Below are 18,756 nucleotides of genomic sequence, written 5' to 3' on the forward strand. Positions count from 1 at the left end.
AATTAACAAGCTCTTGTGGCTTTTGTGACAAACAAATGGAGTAACATGATGAACCATCCATTAATTTTTTTTAATATTTATTATGTATACAATATTCTGTCTGTGTGTATGTCTGCAGGCCAGAAGAGGGCGCCAGACCTCGGTACAGATGATTGTGATCCACCATGTGGTTGCTGGGAATTGAACTCGGGACCTTTGGAAGAGCAGGCAGTGCTCTTACCCTCTGAGCCATCTCTCCAGCCCCCCATTAATTTTTGACACCCACTTAACAATTGGAGTTCTTTTCCCTTCAGTAAAATGCCATCAATCTTACTCTAGTTGAAGAAAACATATATGTTAAAATTTATTGTCATTTGTTTTATTAGGATGTATTAGTTATATATATATATATATATATATATATATATATATATATATATATATATATTACCAGATTTTACTGACTCGTGCATGCATGTTATGTATTTTGATTATATTCACCTCTATTCTGCCCTTTCCATTACTACTTTTCTCTTTCCCAACTAATCCTCCTTCTATTTTAATGTCTCTAACTTATTTATTTGTGACACAAATAGTCTCGTTGGGTTGAATAAAAGCATGGGCGTGGTGTTTTTTTATGACAAAAATAAGGTAGAAAACCCAATTCCAGCCTTCATATGCACATGAAGCCAACATTTTTACATGCAACCACCCACACCCACATACACATAAACATATAAACACATATTAAAATAAGTCCCAGGATCCCAGCCTGACCACAAGCAGCTTCATTGTCCATGAAGAATTTCTTGTCTTCTCTTTACTTTAGCTTTGTTTTCTACAATATGAAATCTTTGGGTAGTTCACCTTCAAGCTCCTTTCCAATGTGAAACTCATATCTATGATTTCCAAGAACATTAATACAAATTACTTATTCTCTTGAATTTGGATGGAGAAAGAGATCAACATCACCTTGGAGGCCATGGAATTAAAGTTCTTAGTATTGCCACTCTAACTTGTGTATCTTGCACTTCTAATTCTAAAGATGCTTGCTAGGAGGTAATAAACAAAGAACTGTGAGATACAGGGCTAAACCATCACATACTGAAATCTGTCCTCACCACACTTATGTGACATTGGACAACCTACTAGTTGATCTACATTTCATCTTCTGTAAAGTACAGGTAATTGTGTCTGCCTTATGTTACCAGTTAGAATGTTAAATAAGAAATGGCATGTAACATGGGTAATACATTCAGTGCACATTAGCTATTGTGCTGATACCCTTGTATCATATATGGCAGGGAGGATTTTTTAGCTCCTCAAATTCGAAACAAAATGGAAGACCCTTTCTTTAAAAATGTTTAAATTACCTGGTCAGACAGGTAACTGAGGGTATGAAACCTGAATTTCCTAATTGCGCAGGCATCTAATCTAATTGAGTGTGCATCCATGCTATCCCTATCTTTTATACACACATACACACACCAGTCCTCAGTTTCTGGAGGACTTGAATTTAAAAACCAACCAAATAAGCAAACAAACAATTATGACCAAAGCAAATGAAGTAGTCAAAAACCTAGTTCAAGTCAGATTAGAAAAGGACAAAAAGGAGGCAAGAGTTATTTAATCTTATAACCAAGAAGGCCAAGAAATGATCTAGTATTGTGTTTTAATAGGCTGTTTTAAATGCTATAGTTCTCTCCATCCCAGCCCTACTTTGGTCTTATTTGGAAATGTTTTCTATGTATCAATGCTGAATTTATATATATTCTTACAGCTATGACCCTTTTTAGCATACTTTTAATGCCACAAGATAATTGACCCACATTTACACATATAATTTTGATCTAAAAGAATCTGATGCTCCAACATGGAATTATTTTCCATCCTGTGGCCAAGTAGATAGGGCAACCTGATTGAGATCCCACCAAATCATGTGGAGTTAAGAATATTGTTTTTGTTTTGTTTTTCAAAAGAACAAAGTGGCTAAGCAACAAAAGAGTAAGAGATGGCAGTTTCAGATTAAGTAATAAAATGCCCACCTTGCTATTGCTGTTGTTGATAGGAATGAGCTCTCCCAAGAACCTACTTGTTTTAGGAAGGTTGACTTAGTAGAGTTAGATTGGGACAGAAAATGTAAATCATATGAAGGTATTGCCCCTTCCTAACTTTCATTTTCTCTTTCTCATGAATTTAACTAGTTTTTAATGCTAATCCCAAAAGGTGATTTTTAATTTTGACTTTCATATTTATTTCAACATAGTGCATAAGCATATAGGATCAGGTATCAGATTGCATACTCAGATTGTGTCATTTGCACATTTGAAACCTTAAATAATTTATTGTTGTCTCCTTCCTCATCTGTAAAATGAAGATACTGTCTATGTTTTGAGGCTGCTTAAATATTCAGCAGTCAGTGGAAAGTGATTGGCACAGAGCTTCACACTTAACAACTTTCTGCTGTTAGTTCCATATGTTCAGCATTGACACAGACTGTCCTCTGACTATGATGATAAGGCCGAGGTTGGGAGACAGTTTTAAAATCATTTCAGTATAGGGGCTTGAAGCCAAATTGAAAGGAGGACTTGAGAATCAAATCAGAAGACCAAATTTAATAATGATCTTAATTTTTACCACTCACTAATTCAATGGTACATTCCCACTGACTTTGTGGATTTCAATGGACAATTAAATGTTTAGGCTTCTTTTTGGCGAAATGAATAATTTAGGGTAGAATGATTTTTCTGTTTCATCATTCATTGATCTTAGTTATTTATGAAGACAAGAAGTTCAAAAGTATATGTGCATATGTGATTGTCTTCAGAGAGCCATAGGAAAATAGTGAGTTGTTTTATAGTGATTGATTGGCTTACTTGTGTTTTTAGACTAACAAACTGACTTACTTAATCAACTGTTTTTTATTAAGAGACTGTTAAATCCAATTTTATAGTGTACTGTTTATATCACTTCCAAGTATCTGTTTTTCCTATATTATATCTGTCTTGGATTTATGCAAGAAAGCATTTGAGGAATTATGGTTATATTTGTCTTTGGTTTGGAGACCCTGTTGTACCACTTACTTGTTGCATTACCTAGGATAAATTTACATTCTCTCCAAAGGGCCTCTTTTCCTCATCTGTCTAATGAGCCATTTCCTTTGTCCAATTTTTAAACCCTTTTCAAGGGCCTATGAGTGTCACAGCATAGGTGTGGCAGGAGTAGCAAGATTCTGGAGGGAGAACTTGATATCACCTTGCCCTTTGGTAACATTTTTTGTTAACCTGATCTCCATTATATTCACTGCAGGATTTCGACTGAATGCCTCCTCTTGGCCCATGTTTCTTTTGAAGACACTAAATGGAGCAGAGATGGCTCCCATCAAGATTTTCCATAAGGTATACTATCCCTCAGCTATCACGATCTGCAAGCTTCTTAAAAATCAAACAACTAGCCAGGCAGCGGTGAGAACTCAGGAGGCAGAGGCAGGTGGATCTCTGAGTTTGAGGACAGTCTGGTCTACAGATCAAGTTCTAGGACAGCCAGGGCTACACAGAGAAACCTTGTCTTGAAAAAACAAAACCAAAACAAACAAACAAAAAATCAAATACTTGCCTTTGCTTTCTATCAATTACTGAACCTCTACTGTCTCTTTTATTTCTATGGCATGAGAATGCTTCTCAGACACTAGTTCAGCAGAAGATTTAAAAATCTATAAAGCAGGGCTGGAGAGATGACTCAGAGGTTAAGAACACTGACTGTTCTTCCATGGGTCGTGAGTTCAATTCCCAGCAACCACATGGTGGCTCACAGCCATCTATAATAAGATCTGGTGCCCTTTTCTGGCCTGTAGGCAGACATGGAAACTAACACTGTATACATAATAAATAAATATTTTTAAAAAATCTATAAAGCAAATGTTATCTTCAGAGAATTGTATTAGACTATAAGAACGAGATAGGAGGGCTAGAGAGATGGTCCCCTCTTCCAAAGGTCCTGAGTTCAATTCCCAGCAACCACATGGTGGCTCACAACCATCTGTAATGAGGTCTGGTGCCCTCTTCTGGCCTTCAGGCATACACACAGAAAGACTATTGTATAGATAATAAATAAATATTTTTTTTAAAAAAGAGATTTTAATTAAAAAAAAAGAACGAGACAGGATTTCTGGTTTGGAGGTTCTAGCTATCAATAACAAGATAATCTATCTGGTAAGATCTTTTCTGACTTTATCTATAGATATCTTTATGTCTAGTAACAGGGTTACTAAAAAATTAAGATGTGTTTATTAGAACTATGAAATATAGTGTAAACCTAAAGGTATAATTCTTACAGAGTTCTGTAGACTGTGTTCTAAATAGGGGAAAATGTGAATTATCTATAATATGTTTGTAGCCTTATACATATTATCATATTTATTACCCACATCTAGCTTATATGTATGAAGAATTACTCAACTCACTTAATCATTAAGGAAGCATACTTTAAAGTTTTTAATTGCATTTATTTATTCGTGTGTATGGGTGTTTTGCTCATATTAATGCATTTGTACCACATGCATGCCCTGTGCCCATGAGGGCCAGAAGAGGGTGTCAGATTCCCAGGAAATGGAATACAGGTTGTAAACCATTATGTGGGTGCTGGGAGTGAAAATTGGGTCCTCTGCAAGAGTACGCAGTGAGTGCTCTTACCTGCTGAGCTAGCTGCTTCTGAGTAAGGAATTTACTTAAAATCACATAGCTAGTAAGGGACAGAACAGGGATGGATAACCTGTGCTTATTCTTTCTGTGCCTCAAGAAGAAAGTCAGTCTGTTGGTAGTTAAGTTCTCCAGTAGGGTGAGAGTTACTGTGGACATGACTGAGTTAAGTTTGCCTGTGCTGGTAATTAAATCTAAATCATAAGAGCATTCTGGTTTTCAAATATATTGGGCCACTTGAGAATGAGAAATACCTCAAACTGTGAGGTGGGTGTATGGGGAAGAATCATCAATACTCTCCTTCGTGCTTTGTGGAGCTTACTAGAAAATAAGAAAAACAACAGTGTTAAACATATGTGCTAAATGAATAGCTGTTATGGGGGCTCTGCCAATCTTACTTTATAGAATCTTGGTAAAACACAAGATGAGGTTTGGACCCATGCAAGCTTAAGTAGATCTTAGGGCCTGGCCCAATCACTTACATTTTAGCCCTTAGTGAAAAAGATAGTGACATTTCTCAGGAAGAGACTGTGAAGAAATTGGGGTGCAGCCATCTCCCTTGTGTTTGGATTGTCTAGACTTCACATGATAGAGACACCCCAAGTAGTTGCAGACAATACAAATATCAGCTATAGGGTAAAACCTAAGTATTTGAAAATGCCTGAAGAACTAGAAGAAATATGAAATAATTTTTATTTTTAACTTATATTTATATATTTATTTTATTTTGTAGGGAGGGGTACCTATCATAACATACATATATGGACGTCAAAGGACAACTTACAGGAGTGGGTTCTCTCCTTCCACTCTTTGAGTCCTCATGTTGCAGATGGGACTTGAATTATCAGACTTGTCAACAAGTGCCTTTAACCTCTGAGCCATCTCAATAGCTCAAAACACCATTTTTTTTTTAAATTTTTTTTATTGATAAAAGGAGGATAAAGAAAAGAAAAAAAAACAAATTTCCACCTCCTCCCACCAGCCTCCCATTTCCCTCCCCCTCCTCCCACTCTTCTCCCCCTCCTCCCACTCTTCTCCCCCTCCTCCCACCCCTCTCCCCTTCCCCCCACTCCTCTCCCCCTCCCTTTCCAGTCCAAAGAGCTGTCAGGGTTCCCTGCCCTGTGGTACGTCCTAGGTCCTCCCCCCTCCATCCATATCTAGGAAGGTGAACATCCAGACTGGCTAGGCTCCCACCAAGCCAGCACATTGCGTAGGTTCAAAACCGCGTGCCATTGTCCTTGGCGTCTCATCAGCCCTCATTGTTCGCCATGTTCCGAGAGTCCAGTTTTATCCCATGCTTTTTCTGGTAACAGTCCAGCTGGCCTTGGTGAGCTCCCAGTAGATCATCTCCACTGTCTCAGTGGGTGGGTGCACTCCTCGTGGTCCCGACATCTTTGCTCATGTTCTCACTCCTTCTGCTCCTCATTGGGACCTTGGGAGTTTTTTAAACGCCACATTTTTAAAAGGACCAAATTGAACATCTGAAAATGAAACTTGAGACATTTTAAACCTTTGGTATTAAAGATTAATAGCACATATGTAACTTAAAAGACATACACCAAAATATACTATCTATAAGGAGTTTCCCCCTCAGACTATAAAATGAGAAATAAAGAAATGGAAGTACTTACCAAGGAGATAAAACAAGGAGAATATAAGGAAGCTTCATACTTGGAGATCATGAAACCCAGGAAGACTAGTTAGAAAGAGTAAAAAGGAGTTGCATTTGAAAAGATCATGAGTTTCCCAGCATGTATAATCAAAGCAAATGTGCATTATAAGAATAAGGCAGTCTTAAAACTGTAGGAAACTAAGGTCAAAACATAAGGTCTGAGCAAGCAATCAGCAGGATGCCTTCATAGGGGTTACTTTAACCACAGCACATTTCTCCACAGCAGCAGTTCAAAGGAAAGGCGATACATTATGTTACAAAGTACTAAGTCATCTACCTTGGAGTTGATATCTAACCACACTCCCATTTCAGAATGGAGCTAAAAATCAGACTATCAAACAGACCAGTGTAGGCAGAGCCTACCATAGTTTCTGAGTGTGTTTAAGAAGAAAGCAATTGAACCACAAGTAGGAATGAGATATAAGAAGAATTGGGGAGGAAATGGGTTTGTTAACATGTAGATTCTATGTACTCTAATAATAATAACAAAAGTTGTTAATCAGGAGTAAAAGCAATGTAAGAAGTAATTACTTATCACAGTATTACCCAGGAGTAGTTTAAAACTATCTAAAGTCCTTCCATTGTCTAGGACTAGAAATAAAGATGGTTTAGAGTATGTCATCTATACAGTTACATTCTTAAGGGAATCCACAAAACAATTATAATAGAATAACTTCTGAGTCAGTAAAGGAGAAAAAGGGAAGAACTTTTAATAAAGAAAGATGTTTAAGAATTTGTGTATCAGCCATATAGTTAAAATCTTAAGGGATCCACAAAACACTTACAAATAGAATGTTTAACTTCTCAGTAAGTGAAGGAAAAGTATAGGAAACTTAATTTAAAAGTAAACCATAAATCAAGCTAAATATAAACATAGACAGTAACATATCTGTAATAAATATAGCTGGGTGGTGGTAGCGCACACCTTTAATTCCAGCATTTGGAGGACAGAGGCAGGTGGATCTCCGAATTCAAGGCCAGCTTACTCTACAAAGTAAGTTCCAGGACAGTCAGGGCTAAACAGAGAAACCCTGTCTTGAAAAACCAAAAAGAATGAATGAATTAATAAATAAATAAAGGCAGTGATATTTTGTTTGTGTTTTAACAAATAAAGCTTGCCTGAAGATCAGAGTTCAGAGCTAAGCCACTAGAGGCCAGGCAGTGGTGGCTCATACCTTTAATCCAGTACGTGGGAAGTGGAGACAGGAAGAGATATGGCTGGGCAGAGAGAGAAATCTGAAGAAGACAAGCTCGGATGCAGTCTGAGGTTTGGTGGACACTGTTGCAATCCGAGGATGCAGTCTCGAGATGCAGTCTGAAGCAGTCCATCAGAGGACACAATCTGAGGACAGGATCACCCTTTTTGTTTGAGGATTCAGTAGGGGTAAAAGGTCTCTCTAGTGACTGGCTGCACTGCTTCTCTGATCCCTCAGCTTTCACCCCCTAGTATCTGACTCCAGGCTTTTATTAAGAATAGTTAGAATTCATGCTACAAAGAAAGAAGGAAGGAAAGAAGGAAAGAAAATGGACTCAGTGGTACCTACTGGTATGCAGTTCAAGTTTTCAGGAGGCTAAAATGGGAAAATCTCTTTAACCCAGACATTTGGGTCAAACTTGGAAAATATAGACCTCCTCTCAAAAAATAAATAAGTAAATAAATAAGTATTCTGATACCCTGGTTATCATGAGAAACTTTTTAATTACAACATACCATTTGGAACAGACACTACTTAAATGTAATAACATAAAAATATTTATAGTAGTTACCAGACAGGGTGGCACATGCCTTAAATTCCAACTCTTGGGAGGTAGAGGAGGCAGCAAGTGTATCTCTATGCATTCAAGGACAGTGTAGTCTATGTAGCAAGCTCCAGGCAAGTCATGGATCCATTTTAAAACTCTATATCAAATATATGTATATGTGTGTGGTGTGTGTATATGTGCATATATATAAAGAGGGGGGAGCATAAAAGATAAAATTGATATATACTTAAGTCAGATGTTGGTACTAAAAAATACTGAAGAAGTCACTAGGTGATGATTAAAACATACAATTCACCAAGAAAACAAAACAATCATAGTACATGTGCTCCATAAAAATAGCCTCAGAGTACATGAAGGTGAAAAAATGACAATCAATGGAGGTGTGGGAATTCCTTCACTAGGAAGTTGTAGGCACTGTCTAGCCTTTCCTTATAAGGCCCAATGACAAAGCAAAGTTCATCCTAGGGAACTCAGTGAGTTCATTGGGCAAACTTCCAGAGCACAGTGAAGGGTTGCTTTCGTGACCTCACAGCAGCTACCCTGGATCCAGCATGGATGATGACTTCCCCGTAGCTACATAAGTAGGTGGAGCTCCTCTCTCCAGAGAGCCTTCCAAGCCTATGTACTCTAGTACCTCACTAGACCCTAAAAGAGCAGCCACAACTCAGGAGAGGGCCCAGTGACCTTTTCTCTGAGGGAACACCGGCGGGCTGTTAGTGCTGATCTGTTGTAAGCAGACACAGCTGCTCTGAAGATGGCAGCTGTTTTGCTCGGAGGGCCTCATTCTGCAACACACAACAAAACTAGAAAACCTGCAATCAGTAGGAAATATTTCTATGTTTATCTCTCAGTGATTGATAAATAAATCAGACAGAATTTCATTTATTAATCAGTATATTGATCAACTTTTAAAGCATCATTTATTCCTACCTTACAGATTTTTTTTTTTTTGGTTTTTCGAGACAGGGTTTCTCTGTAGCTTTGGTGCCTGTCCTGGAACTAGCTCTTGTAGACCAGGCTGGCCTCGAACTTTCCAGAGATCCACCTGCCTCTGCCTCCCAAGTGCTGGGATTAAAGGCGTGCGCCACCACCGCCCGGCTAGAAATTTTGAATGAAAAAAAAATGAAATTTATGCCCTAGCAATGCTGAAGCATGCATGGGCGGCCCGTATATGGTGGATCTGTTGAACTTGTCCAAATTGGATTTCATGGTCTAAGTTGATGAGGATGACTGACCAAGTCTCTTCCTCAGATCTCATTACAGATGGTTGCGAGCCACCATGTAGTTGCTGGGAATTAAACTCAAGACCTTTGAAAGAGCAGCCAGTGCTCTTAACCGCTGAGCCATCTCTCCAGCCTCCATAGTTTGATAATAAATTTTCAAAATACCATTCATGGTTAAAATGGAATATTAATATGCCTAAAAAATGTTAGTAAGCACAAAGAAATGGCAAGATGATTCAGTGGATAAAGGTGCTTGCTGCCAAGCCTGATAACCTGAGTCTTATCCCTGGAACCTACATGGTAGAAAAAAAATCAACTCCCTTAAGTTGTATTTTAACTACATATGTGCCATAGCACATACATCACACACCCACATACAAAATGAATAAATGTAACAAAAAATTTTAAGTGTGACATATTTACAAAGGAGATTTAAATTTTTATATAAAGGAGAAATCTATATTAAAGAAATTTTAAATGGAAAAGGCTATCATGTTCATAGATAAGGTTTAATGTTATCAGTAATGAATGTTATTTTTTCCCAAGTCAGTCTAAATGCATTGCAGTTCCAGTTCAAATCCAATATAGTTTTTCTATCTATCTTGAAAAGCTGATTAATTCATTTGAAGACGAAAGAGAAAGAACACCTCAAAATAATGCTGAAAGGATGGCAAAGTAGAGGGTTGTTTCCAGCCAGGTACTCATTGCTAAGAGAAAAGAATAGAGTGGGCAGTGAATTTATTTGAAGTTTGATTTGTGTATCCACCTCACAACTTAGAGGTAGGTCTGAATATTTCTTTTTCTCATCTAGGAGCCACCATCACCTTCTCACAATTTCTTCAAAATGGGAATGAAGTTAGAAGCTGTAGACAGAAAGAACCCTCATTTCATTTGCCCAGCCACTATTGGAGAAGTTCGAGGCTCAGAGGTGCTTGTCACTTTTGATGGGTGGCGAGGTGCATTTGATTATTGGTGCCGCTTTGACTCCCGGGACATCTTTCCTGTGGGCTGGTGTTCTTTGACTGGAGATAATCTGCAGCCACCTGGCACCAAAGGTAAAGAGCCTATTAATCCCCTGAACCCAGCGCTCAGACGGTGAGAGAAATGGCCCCGGTCTGCTGTGGTCATGTGTTTTACTGGCATCCTTCACTTTCGGCAGGGAAAAATGAGGGCTGGCTCCTTAAGTATACACTGAGGGCTGCCAGAGAATAATCACTAACATTTCAGAAGTAAAATCAAATGAAGCCAGGCATGAAGTTTGGGATAAAGTACAACATTCTCTCTTCTAGATATCTCAACTTATTCTCTGGCGACTCCTACTTTTTCACCTAACCCTTTTCAAAGTTAGGAAGTGTCATTCTCAGGACAAATGTTTCCCCCAAGCCTTGAGAGTAGTGTAACGAGCTGGGTAACACTGTTGATGAACATTTAAGAAATACTGCAACAGGGTGGACAAAGTAGAGCCTTTGAAATAAGGCAATTGAGGATAGGCGTTAGTTCTTCTCTTCAACAGCAGTTAATTCACCTATCTAAACCTCAAATTCCCATTTGTTTTTATTTTATCTTTTTATTTAAAAGGTTTTTTTCAATTTACATACCAACTAGTTCCCCTCCCTCTCCTCTTCCCATTCTACCTCCACACCTTCCCCCAACCCACCATCCCAGGTACTACTCAGAAAGGGTAGGGCCTCCCATAGGAAGTCTACAAAGTCGCCACATCAAGTTGAGGCGGGATCATGCCCCTCCCCACCCCACCCCCTGAATTGCAGCTTAGCAAGGTATTCCACCATATGGAATGGGCTCCAAAAAGCCAGTTCATACACTGGGGATAAATCCTGGTCCCATTACCAGTGGCCCTTTGCTCATATAATTGCTCCTCCCTCTCTTCAGCTGCACTCTGGATGCTCTGCTCTGTGCCTAACCGTGGATCGCTGCATCTGCTTCCATCACTTACTAGGTGAAGGTTCTATGATGACAATTACTGTGGTCATCAATTTGATTACAGGGGAAAACCAATTCAGGCTATCTGTCTGCTATTGCTAGGAATCTTAGCTGTGGTAATCCTTGTAGATTCCTGGGAGTTTTCCTAGCACCAGATTTCTCCCTAACCATATAATGGTGCCCTCTATCAAGATATCTCTTTCCTTGATCTCCCTTCTCTGGCCCTCCCCCAACTCAACCATCCCTTTCCTTCATGTTCTCCTCCCCTTCCCTTCACCCCACCTCTAAATTTAGTCAGGAGATCTTACCTAATTTCCCTTCCTAGGGGCATCCATGCATGTTTCTCTAGTATCCTTGTTAGCTAGCTTCTCAGGGGTTGTAGGTTGTTTCCCGGTTATCCTTTTCTTTATGTCTAATATCCACTTATGAGTGAGTACATACCCTGTTTGTCTTTCTGGGTTTGGCGTACTTCACTCAGGGTGGTATTTTTCTAGGTCCATCCATTTGCCTGCAAATTCCAAGATGTCATTGTTTTTACTGCTAAGTAATACTCCATTGTGTAAATATACCTATTTTCTTTATTCATTCTTCCTGTGAAGGATATCTAGGTTGTTTCCTGGTTCTGACTATTACAAATAATGCTGCTATGAACATAGCTGGGCAAATGTCCTTGTGGTATGATTGAACATCCTTTTATGCCCAAGGGTGGTATTGCTGGGTCTCAAAGTAGATTGATTCCCAATTTTCTGAGAAACCACCATACTGATTTCCAAAGTGCCTGTACAAGTTTGCACTCCCACCAGCAATGGAAGTGTGTTCTCATTACCCCACATCCTCTGCAACATAAGCTGTCATCAGTGTTTCTGATTCTAGCCATTCTGACAGGTTTAAGATGGTATCTCAGAGTCGTTTTGATTTGCATTTCTCTGCTGGCTAAGGATGTTGAGCAATTCCTCAAATGTCTTTTGGCCATTTAAGTTTCTTCAGTTGAGAATTCTGTATTTAGATCTGTACCCCATTTTTGTACCCCATTTTTTTAGTTGAATCATTTGGTGTTTTGATGGCTAGTTTCTTGAGTTCTTTGTATATTTTGGAGATCAGATGTAGGGTTGGCGAAGATATTTTCCTATTCTGTAGGCTTTCATTTTGTCTTATTGAACATGCCCTTTGCCTTACAGAAACGTCTCAGTTTCAGGAGGTCCCATTTGTTAACTGTTGCTCTCAGTGTCTGTGCTACTAGTGTTATATTCAGGAAGTGGTTTCCTGTGCCAATTTGTTCAAGGCTACTTCTCACTTTCTCTTCTATCAGTTTCAGTGTAGCAGGATTTATGTTGAGGTGTTTGATCCTCTTGGACTTGAGTTTTGTATGTAATGATAGCTATGGATCTATTTTCATTCTTCTACATATCAACATCCAGTTATGCTGGTACTAATTGCTGAAGATGCTTTCTTTTTTCTATTGTACAATTTTGACTTCTTTGTCAAAAATCAGTTGTTCATAGGTATGTAGATTTATGTCAGGGTCTTTGATTCGATCCCATTGATTCATGTGTCTGTTTTTATGCCAATACCAGGCTGTTTTTATTACTATAGCTCTATAGTAGAGCTTGAAGTCAGGGATGGTAACACCTCTAGAAGTTCCTTTATTGTACAGGATTGTTTTGACTATCCTGGGTTTTTTGTTTGTTTGTTTTTCATATGAAATTGAGTATTATTCTTTTGAGGTCTGCGAAGAATTGTGATGGAATTTTGATAGGGATTGCATTGAATTTGTAGATTACTTTTGGTAAGATTTCCACTTTTACTATGTTGATCCTACCTATCTAAGAGCATGGGAAATCTTTCCATTTTATGATATCTTCTTTGATTTCTTTCTTATGAGACTTAAAGTTTTTGTCTTACAGGTCTTACACTTGTTTGGTTAGAGTTACCCCAAGATATTTTATGTCATTTGAGGTTATTGTAAAGGGTGATGTTTCCTTGATTTCTTTTTCAGCTCATTTATCATTTGTGTATAGGAAGGCAACTGATTTTTTTTCTTTTTTCTTTTTTCTTTTTTTTTTTTTAGTTAATTTTGTATCCCACCACATTGCTGAAGGTGTTTATCACCAATTCCCTGGTAGAATTTCTGGGGTCATTTATGTATACTAGCATATCATCTGCAAATAGCAAAGGTTTTACTTCTTCCTTTCTAATTTATATCTGTTGTAATAGGAGCGGTGGACTGCGTCCCTGCACCCAGCCACCCACACGGCTACCTTTACCCGAAATAATTACACGGAAACTGTATTCTTTTAAACACTGCCAGGCCCATTAGTTCCAGTTTCTTATTGGCTAGCTCTTACATATCGATCTAACCCATTTCTAATAATCTGTGTAGCTCCACGAGCTGGCTTACCAGGAAAGATCTTAACCTGCGACTGTGTCGGGTGGGAGAATCATGATGACTCCTTGACTCAGCTTCTTTCTCCCAGCATTCTGTTCTGTTTACTCCGCCTACCTAATTTTATGTCCTATTAAAGGGCCAAGGCAGTCTCTTTATTTAACCAATGAAATTAACACAAAACAGAAGACTCTCCCCCCCATCATATATCCCCTTAATTTCCTTTTGTTGTCTTATTGCTCTAGCTAGAACTTCAAGTACTGTATTGAATAGATATGGAGAGGGTGGACAGCCTTGTCTTGTTCCTGATTTTAGTGGAATCACTTTGAGTTTCTCTCCATTTAGTTTCATGTTGACTGTTGGCTTGCTGTATATTGCTTTTATTATGTTTAGATACATTCCTTGTATCCCTGCTCTCTCTAAGACCTTTATCATGAAGGGGTGTTGGATTTTGTCAAATGCTTTTTCAGCATCTAATGAGATGATCATATGGGTTTTTTTCTTTCAGTTTATTTATATGGTGGATTACATTGACAGATTTTCTTTTTTTTTTTTTATGGTTTTTCGAGACAGGGTTTCTCTGTGGCTTTGGAGCCTGTCCTGGAACTAGCTCTGTAGACCAGGCTGGTCTCGAACTCACAGAGATCCACCTGCCTCTGCCTTCCGAGTGCTGGGATTAAAGGCATGCACCACCACCGCCCGGCTCATTGACAGATTTTCGTATGTTTAACCATCCCTGCATCTCTTGGATGAAGCCAACTCGATCATGGTGGATGATGGGTCTGATGTGTTCTTAGATTCGGTTTGCCAATATTTTATTGTGTATATTTGCATCAATGTATATGAGGGAGATTGGTCTGTAATTCTCTTTCTTAGTTGTGTCTGTGTGGTTTGGTATCAAGGTAACTGTAGTCTCATAAAAAGAGTTTAGCAACATTCCTTCTGTTTCTATTATGTGGAACAATTTGAGGCATATTGGTATTCTTCTTTGAAGTTCTGGTAGGATTCTGTGCTGTCACCATCTGGCCCTCACTTTTTTGGGGAGGGGTGAAACTTTTAATGAGTGCTTCTATTTCCTTAGGGGTTATTGGTTTGTTTAAGTTGTTTATCTGGTCTCGATTTAATTTTGTAAGTCATACCTATCCAGAAAATTGTCCATTTCTTTTACATTTTCTTTTTTTTATATACATTTTTTTATTGAGAAAAGGAAAAAAAAAACAAGTTTCCACCTCCTCCCAGCCTCCCATTTCCCTCCCCCTCCTCCCACCCTTCTCCCCCTCCCCCTACTCCTCTCCCCCTCCCTCTCCAGTCCAAAGAGCAGTCAGGGTTCCCTGCCCCGTGGTAAGTCCTAGGTCCTCCCCCCTCCGTCCATATCTAGGAAGGTGAACATCCAAACTGGCTAGGCTCCTACAAAGCCAGCATATTACGTAGGATCAAAACCCCGTGCCATTGTCCTTGGCTTCTCATCAGCCCTCATTGTTAGCCATGTTCAGAGAGTCCAGTTTTATCCCATGCTTTTTCAGTCACAGTCCAGCTGGCCTTGGTGAGCTCCCAGTAGGTCAGCTCCACTGTCTCAGTGGGTGGGTGCACCCCTCGTGGTCCCTACTTCTTTGCTCATGTTCTCCCTCCTTCTGCTCCTCATTGGGACCTTGGGAGCTCAGTCCAGTGCTCCAATGTGGGTCTCTGTCTCTATCTCCATCCATCACCAGATGAAGATTCTATGATGATATGCAAGATATTCGTCAGTATTGCTATAGGCTAGGGTCATTTCAGGTTCCCTTATCCTCAGCTGCCCAAGGAACTAACTGGGGACCTCAGCTTGGGCTCCTGGGAGCCACTCTAGGTTCAAGTCTCTTGCCAACCCTAAGGTGGCTCCCTTAACTAAGAATTGTGCTTCAGTGTTCCCCTATCCAACCTTCCTTTATTCTTTTACATTTTCCAATTTTGTGGAGAACAGGTTTTTGAAGTATGACCTAATGATTCTCTGAATTTCCTCAGTGTTTTTTGTTATGTCCACCTTTTCACTTCTGATTTTGTTAATTTGGATATTCTCTCTGCCTTTTGGTTAGTTTGGATAAGGGTTTGTCTAGTTGATTTTCTCAAAGAACCAACTCCTTGTTTCGTTGATTCTTTTTATTGTTCTATTTGTTTCTATTTTATTGATTTCAGCCCTCAGTTTCTTTCCTGTCACTCCTCCTGGGTGAGTTTGCTTCTTTTTGTTCTAGAGCTGTCAGGTATGCTGTTAAGTCACTAGTGTGGGATTTCTCCAGGTTCTTTATGTGGGCACTTAGTGCTATGAATTTTCCTCTTTGCACTGCTTTCAAAGTGTCCCATAAGTTTGGGTACGTTATGCCTTCATTTTCACTTAAATTAAAGAAATCTTTAATTTCTTTATTTCTTCCTTGACTCAGTGGTGATTCAGTTGAGCATGGTTCAGTTTCCATGAGTCAGTAGGTTTCTGCAATTAATGTTGTTGAATTCTAACTTTAAGCCACAGTGATCTGATAAGATACAGAGAGTTATTCCATTTTTTTCTCTTTTGAGATTTGCTTTGTGACCAAATATGTGGTCAATTTTAGAGACGGTTCCATGAAGTGCTGAGAAGAAGGTATATTTTGTGTTTGGGTGAAATGTTCTATATGTTTGTTAAATCCATTTGAGTCACATCATCTATTAGTTTCCTCATGTCTCAAATTTCTGTCTGGTAGACCTATCTGTTTGTGAGAATGGGGTGTCGAAGTCTCCCACTATTAGTGTGTGGGGTTTGATTTGTGCTTTAAGTTTTAGTAATGTTTCTTTTACAAATGTGGATGTTCTTGTATTTGTATTTAGATTTGAGCAAGATTTAAAAATCTTGCTGGATTTTTTTTCCTTTGATGGATATGAAATGTCCTTCTCCATCTCTTTTGATTAATTTTAGTTGGCGTCTATTTTGTTAGATATTAGGATAGCTATACCAGCTTGTTTCTTAGGTGAATTTGATTGGAAAATATTTTCCCAACCCTTTACTCTCAGGTAATGTCTGTCTTTGAAGTTGAGGTGTGTTTCTTATATGTCACAGAAGGATGGGTCTTGTTTTCATATCCATTCTGTTAGCCTGTGTCTTTTTATAGGTGAATTGAGTCCATTGATATTAAGGGATATTAATGATCGGTGATTGTTAATTCCTGTTATTTTCTGATTTTGTTGGTGGTGAATGTAGTGTGTTTGTGTTTCCCTTCTTTGGGATTTTCTGGTGTGAGATTATCTATTGCCTGTATTTTTCTGGATGCGGTTAGCTTCCTTGGGTTGGAATTTTCCTTCTAGTACTCTCTATAGAGCTGGGTTTGTGGTTAGGTATTTTTTAAATCTGGCTTTGTCATGGAATATCTTGTGGTTTTTTTTTTCTATCTATGATGATTGAAAGTTTTGCTGGGTATAGTAATCTGGGCTGACATCCATGGTCTCTTAGTGTCTGCAAAAACGTCTTTCCAGGACCTTCTGGCCTTTTTTTTTTTCACCTCTTAATATTCTTTCTTTATTCTGGATGTTTAGTGTTTTGATTGTATATGGTGAAGGGATTTGGGGGGGGTCTAATCAATCTATTTGGTGTTTTGTAAGTTTCATTGATGGATTTTTTTAGTTTGGGAAAGTTTTTCTCTATGATTTTTTGTTGAATATGTTTTCTGTGTCTTTGAGCTGGAGTTCTCCTTCTATCCCTATTATTCTTAGATTTGGTCTTATTGTGGTGTCCCAGATTTCCTGGACGTTTTGTGTTAAGAATTTGTTGGATCTTTTTTTCAAGACAGGGTTTCTCTGTGTAACAGTCCTAACTGTCCTTGAACTAGCTATACCTTATCTTCAGTGCCTGAAATTCTCTCTTCCATCTCTTGTATTCTCTTGGTTATGCTTGCATTTATGGTTCCTATTCCTTTACTCGGATTTTTCATTTCCAGAATCCCCTTGGTTTGTGTTTTGTTTATTGCCTGTTTTTAAGTTTTCAAGTCTTAAATTGTTTCCCTCAACTCTTTAATTGTTTTTTTTTTCTTGACTTAACTGGCTTTCTTTAAGGGATTTATTGATTTCTTCCAATTTTTTGCTTGTCTTTTCCTCCATTTCTTTAAGGGAATTTTTCATTTCCTCTTTAAAGGCCTCTATCATCTTCATAAAGTTATTTTTAAGGTCATTTTCTTGTGTTTTATCTGTTTTGAGAGGTTCAGGTTTTGCTGTTGAAGAACCAGTAGGTTCTGGTGGTGCCGTATTGCTCTTTATGTTGTTGAATGTGTTCTTACACTGTCTTCTACTCATCTGGGTTTGGAGTAAATAAAGGTACAGGCTTTGGCCCTTCCTCCAGTTGGTTCAGGTGGAGCCTGTGCCTCAGGGCAGCCTCTGATGCCACTGGGGCTGGTGGTGGAGTGGCCTGGCCACAGGAGACTTGCCTGCTGACCTGATGCAGGGTAAGGGGTAGGTTGGGGAGGGGCACAGGCAGTACCCCGGACCTAGGACCTAGAGAGCAAGGCTGTTCAGCCTAAAGAGCCACCACTCCCCTCTCCCTCCAATCGGTGCAGGTGAGGGCTGTGCGTCAGGTGCCCTCAGCTGCAGCTGGGGATGGTGGTGAAGCAGCCTGGCTGGAGGAGACTTGTCTGCTGACCAGCTGCTGGGACAGGGATGTGGCAGGGAGGGGCAGGGACAATGCCATGGACCTCCTACCTAGAGAGCAGGGCTGTCCCTACTGGGAAAGCTACCACTCCCCTTTTTATCCAATTAGTGCAGTTTGGGGCTGTGTTTCCTTGATGCAGCTGGGGATGGTGGTAGAGCTGCCTGGCCTTAGGAGACTTGTCTGCTACCTAATTCCCATTTATAAAAGAATACCTACTTCAAAAAAATTCTTGAGAGAAATAAATGAAATCACATGGACAAAATGCTCATGTCTTGAAAATAGAAAGCTCTAAGACAATTTCTGTTGTGTTTCTGTGACTATTCTATAATACAGCAATGTGCTATATTATCATTACTATATATATATGATATACTAGGCTATTACTGTAGTACACTGCCATTATTATAATACTATCACTATAAAAGTAGCCACTATAAATGGGGGAGTATATGTAGCAT

The 18,756-nt window shown here is 39.0% G+C and overlaps 1 protein-coding gene across 7 annotated transcripts in view; it reads left to right on the forward strand.

The window, feature by feature from the left end:
• Positions 1–18,756, forward strand: part of Scmh1 (Scm polycomb group protein homolog 1) — a 128,829-nt gene that overhangs the window by 65,419 nt on the left and 44,654 nt on the right. For all 7 annotated transcript variants that reach the window (XM_075944740.1, XM_075944741.1, XM_075944745.1 and 4 more), the window contains 2 exons: positions 3,289–3,377; positions 10,147–10,390. In XM_075944740.1, the coding sequence (XP_075800855.1) occupies positions 3,289–3,377; positions 10,147–10,390 (333 nt within the window). The remainder of the gene's footprint in view (positions 1–3,288; positions 3,378–10,146; positions 10,391–18,756) is intronic.

Source organism: Microtus pennsylvanicus, chromosome 13 (genome assembly GCF_037038515.1).
Source record: "Microtus pennsylvanicus isolate mMicPen1 chromosome 13, mMicPen1.hap1, whole genome shotgun sequence".
Classification (NCBI taxonomy): Eukaryota; Metazoa; Chordata; class Mammalia; order Rodentia; family Cricetidae; genus Microtus; species Microtus pennsylvanicus.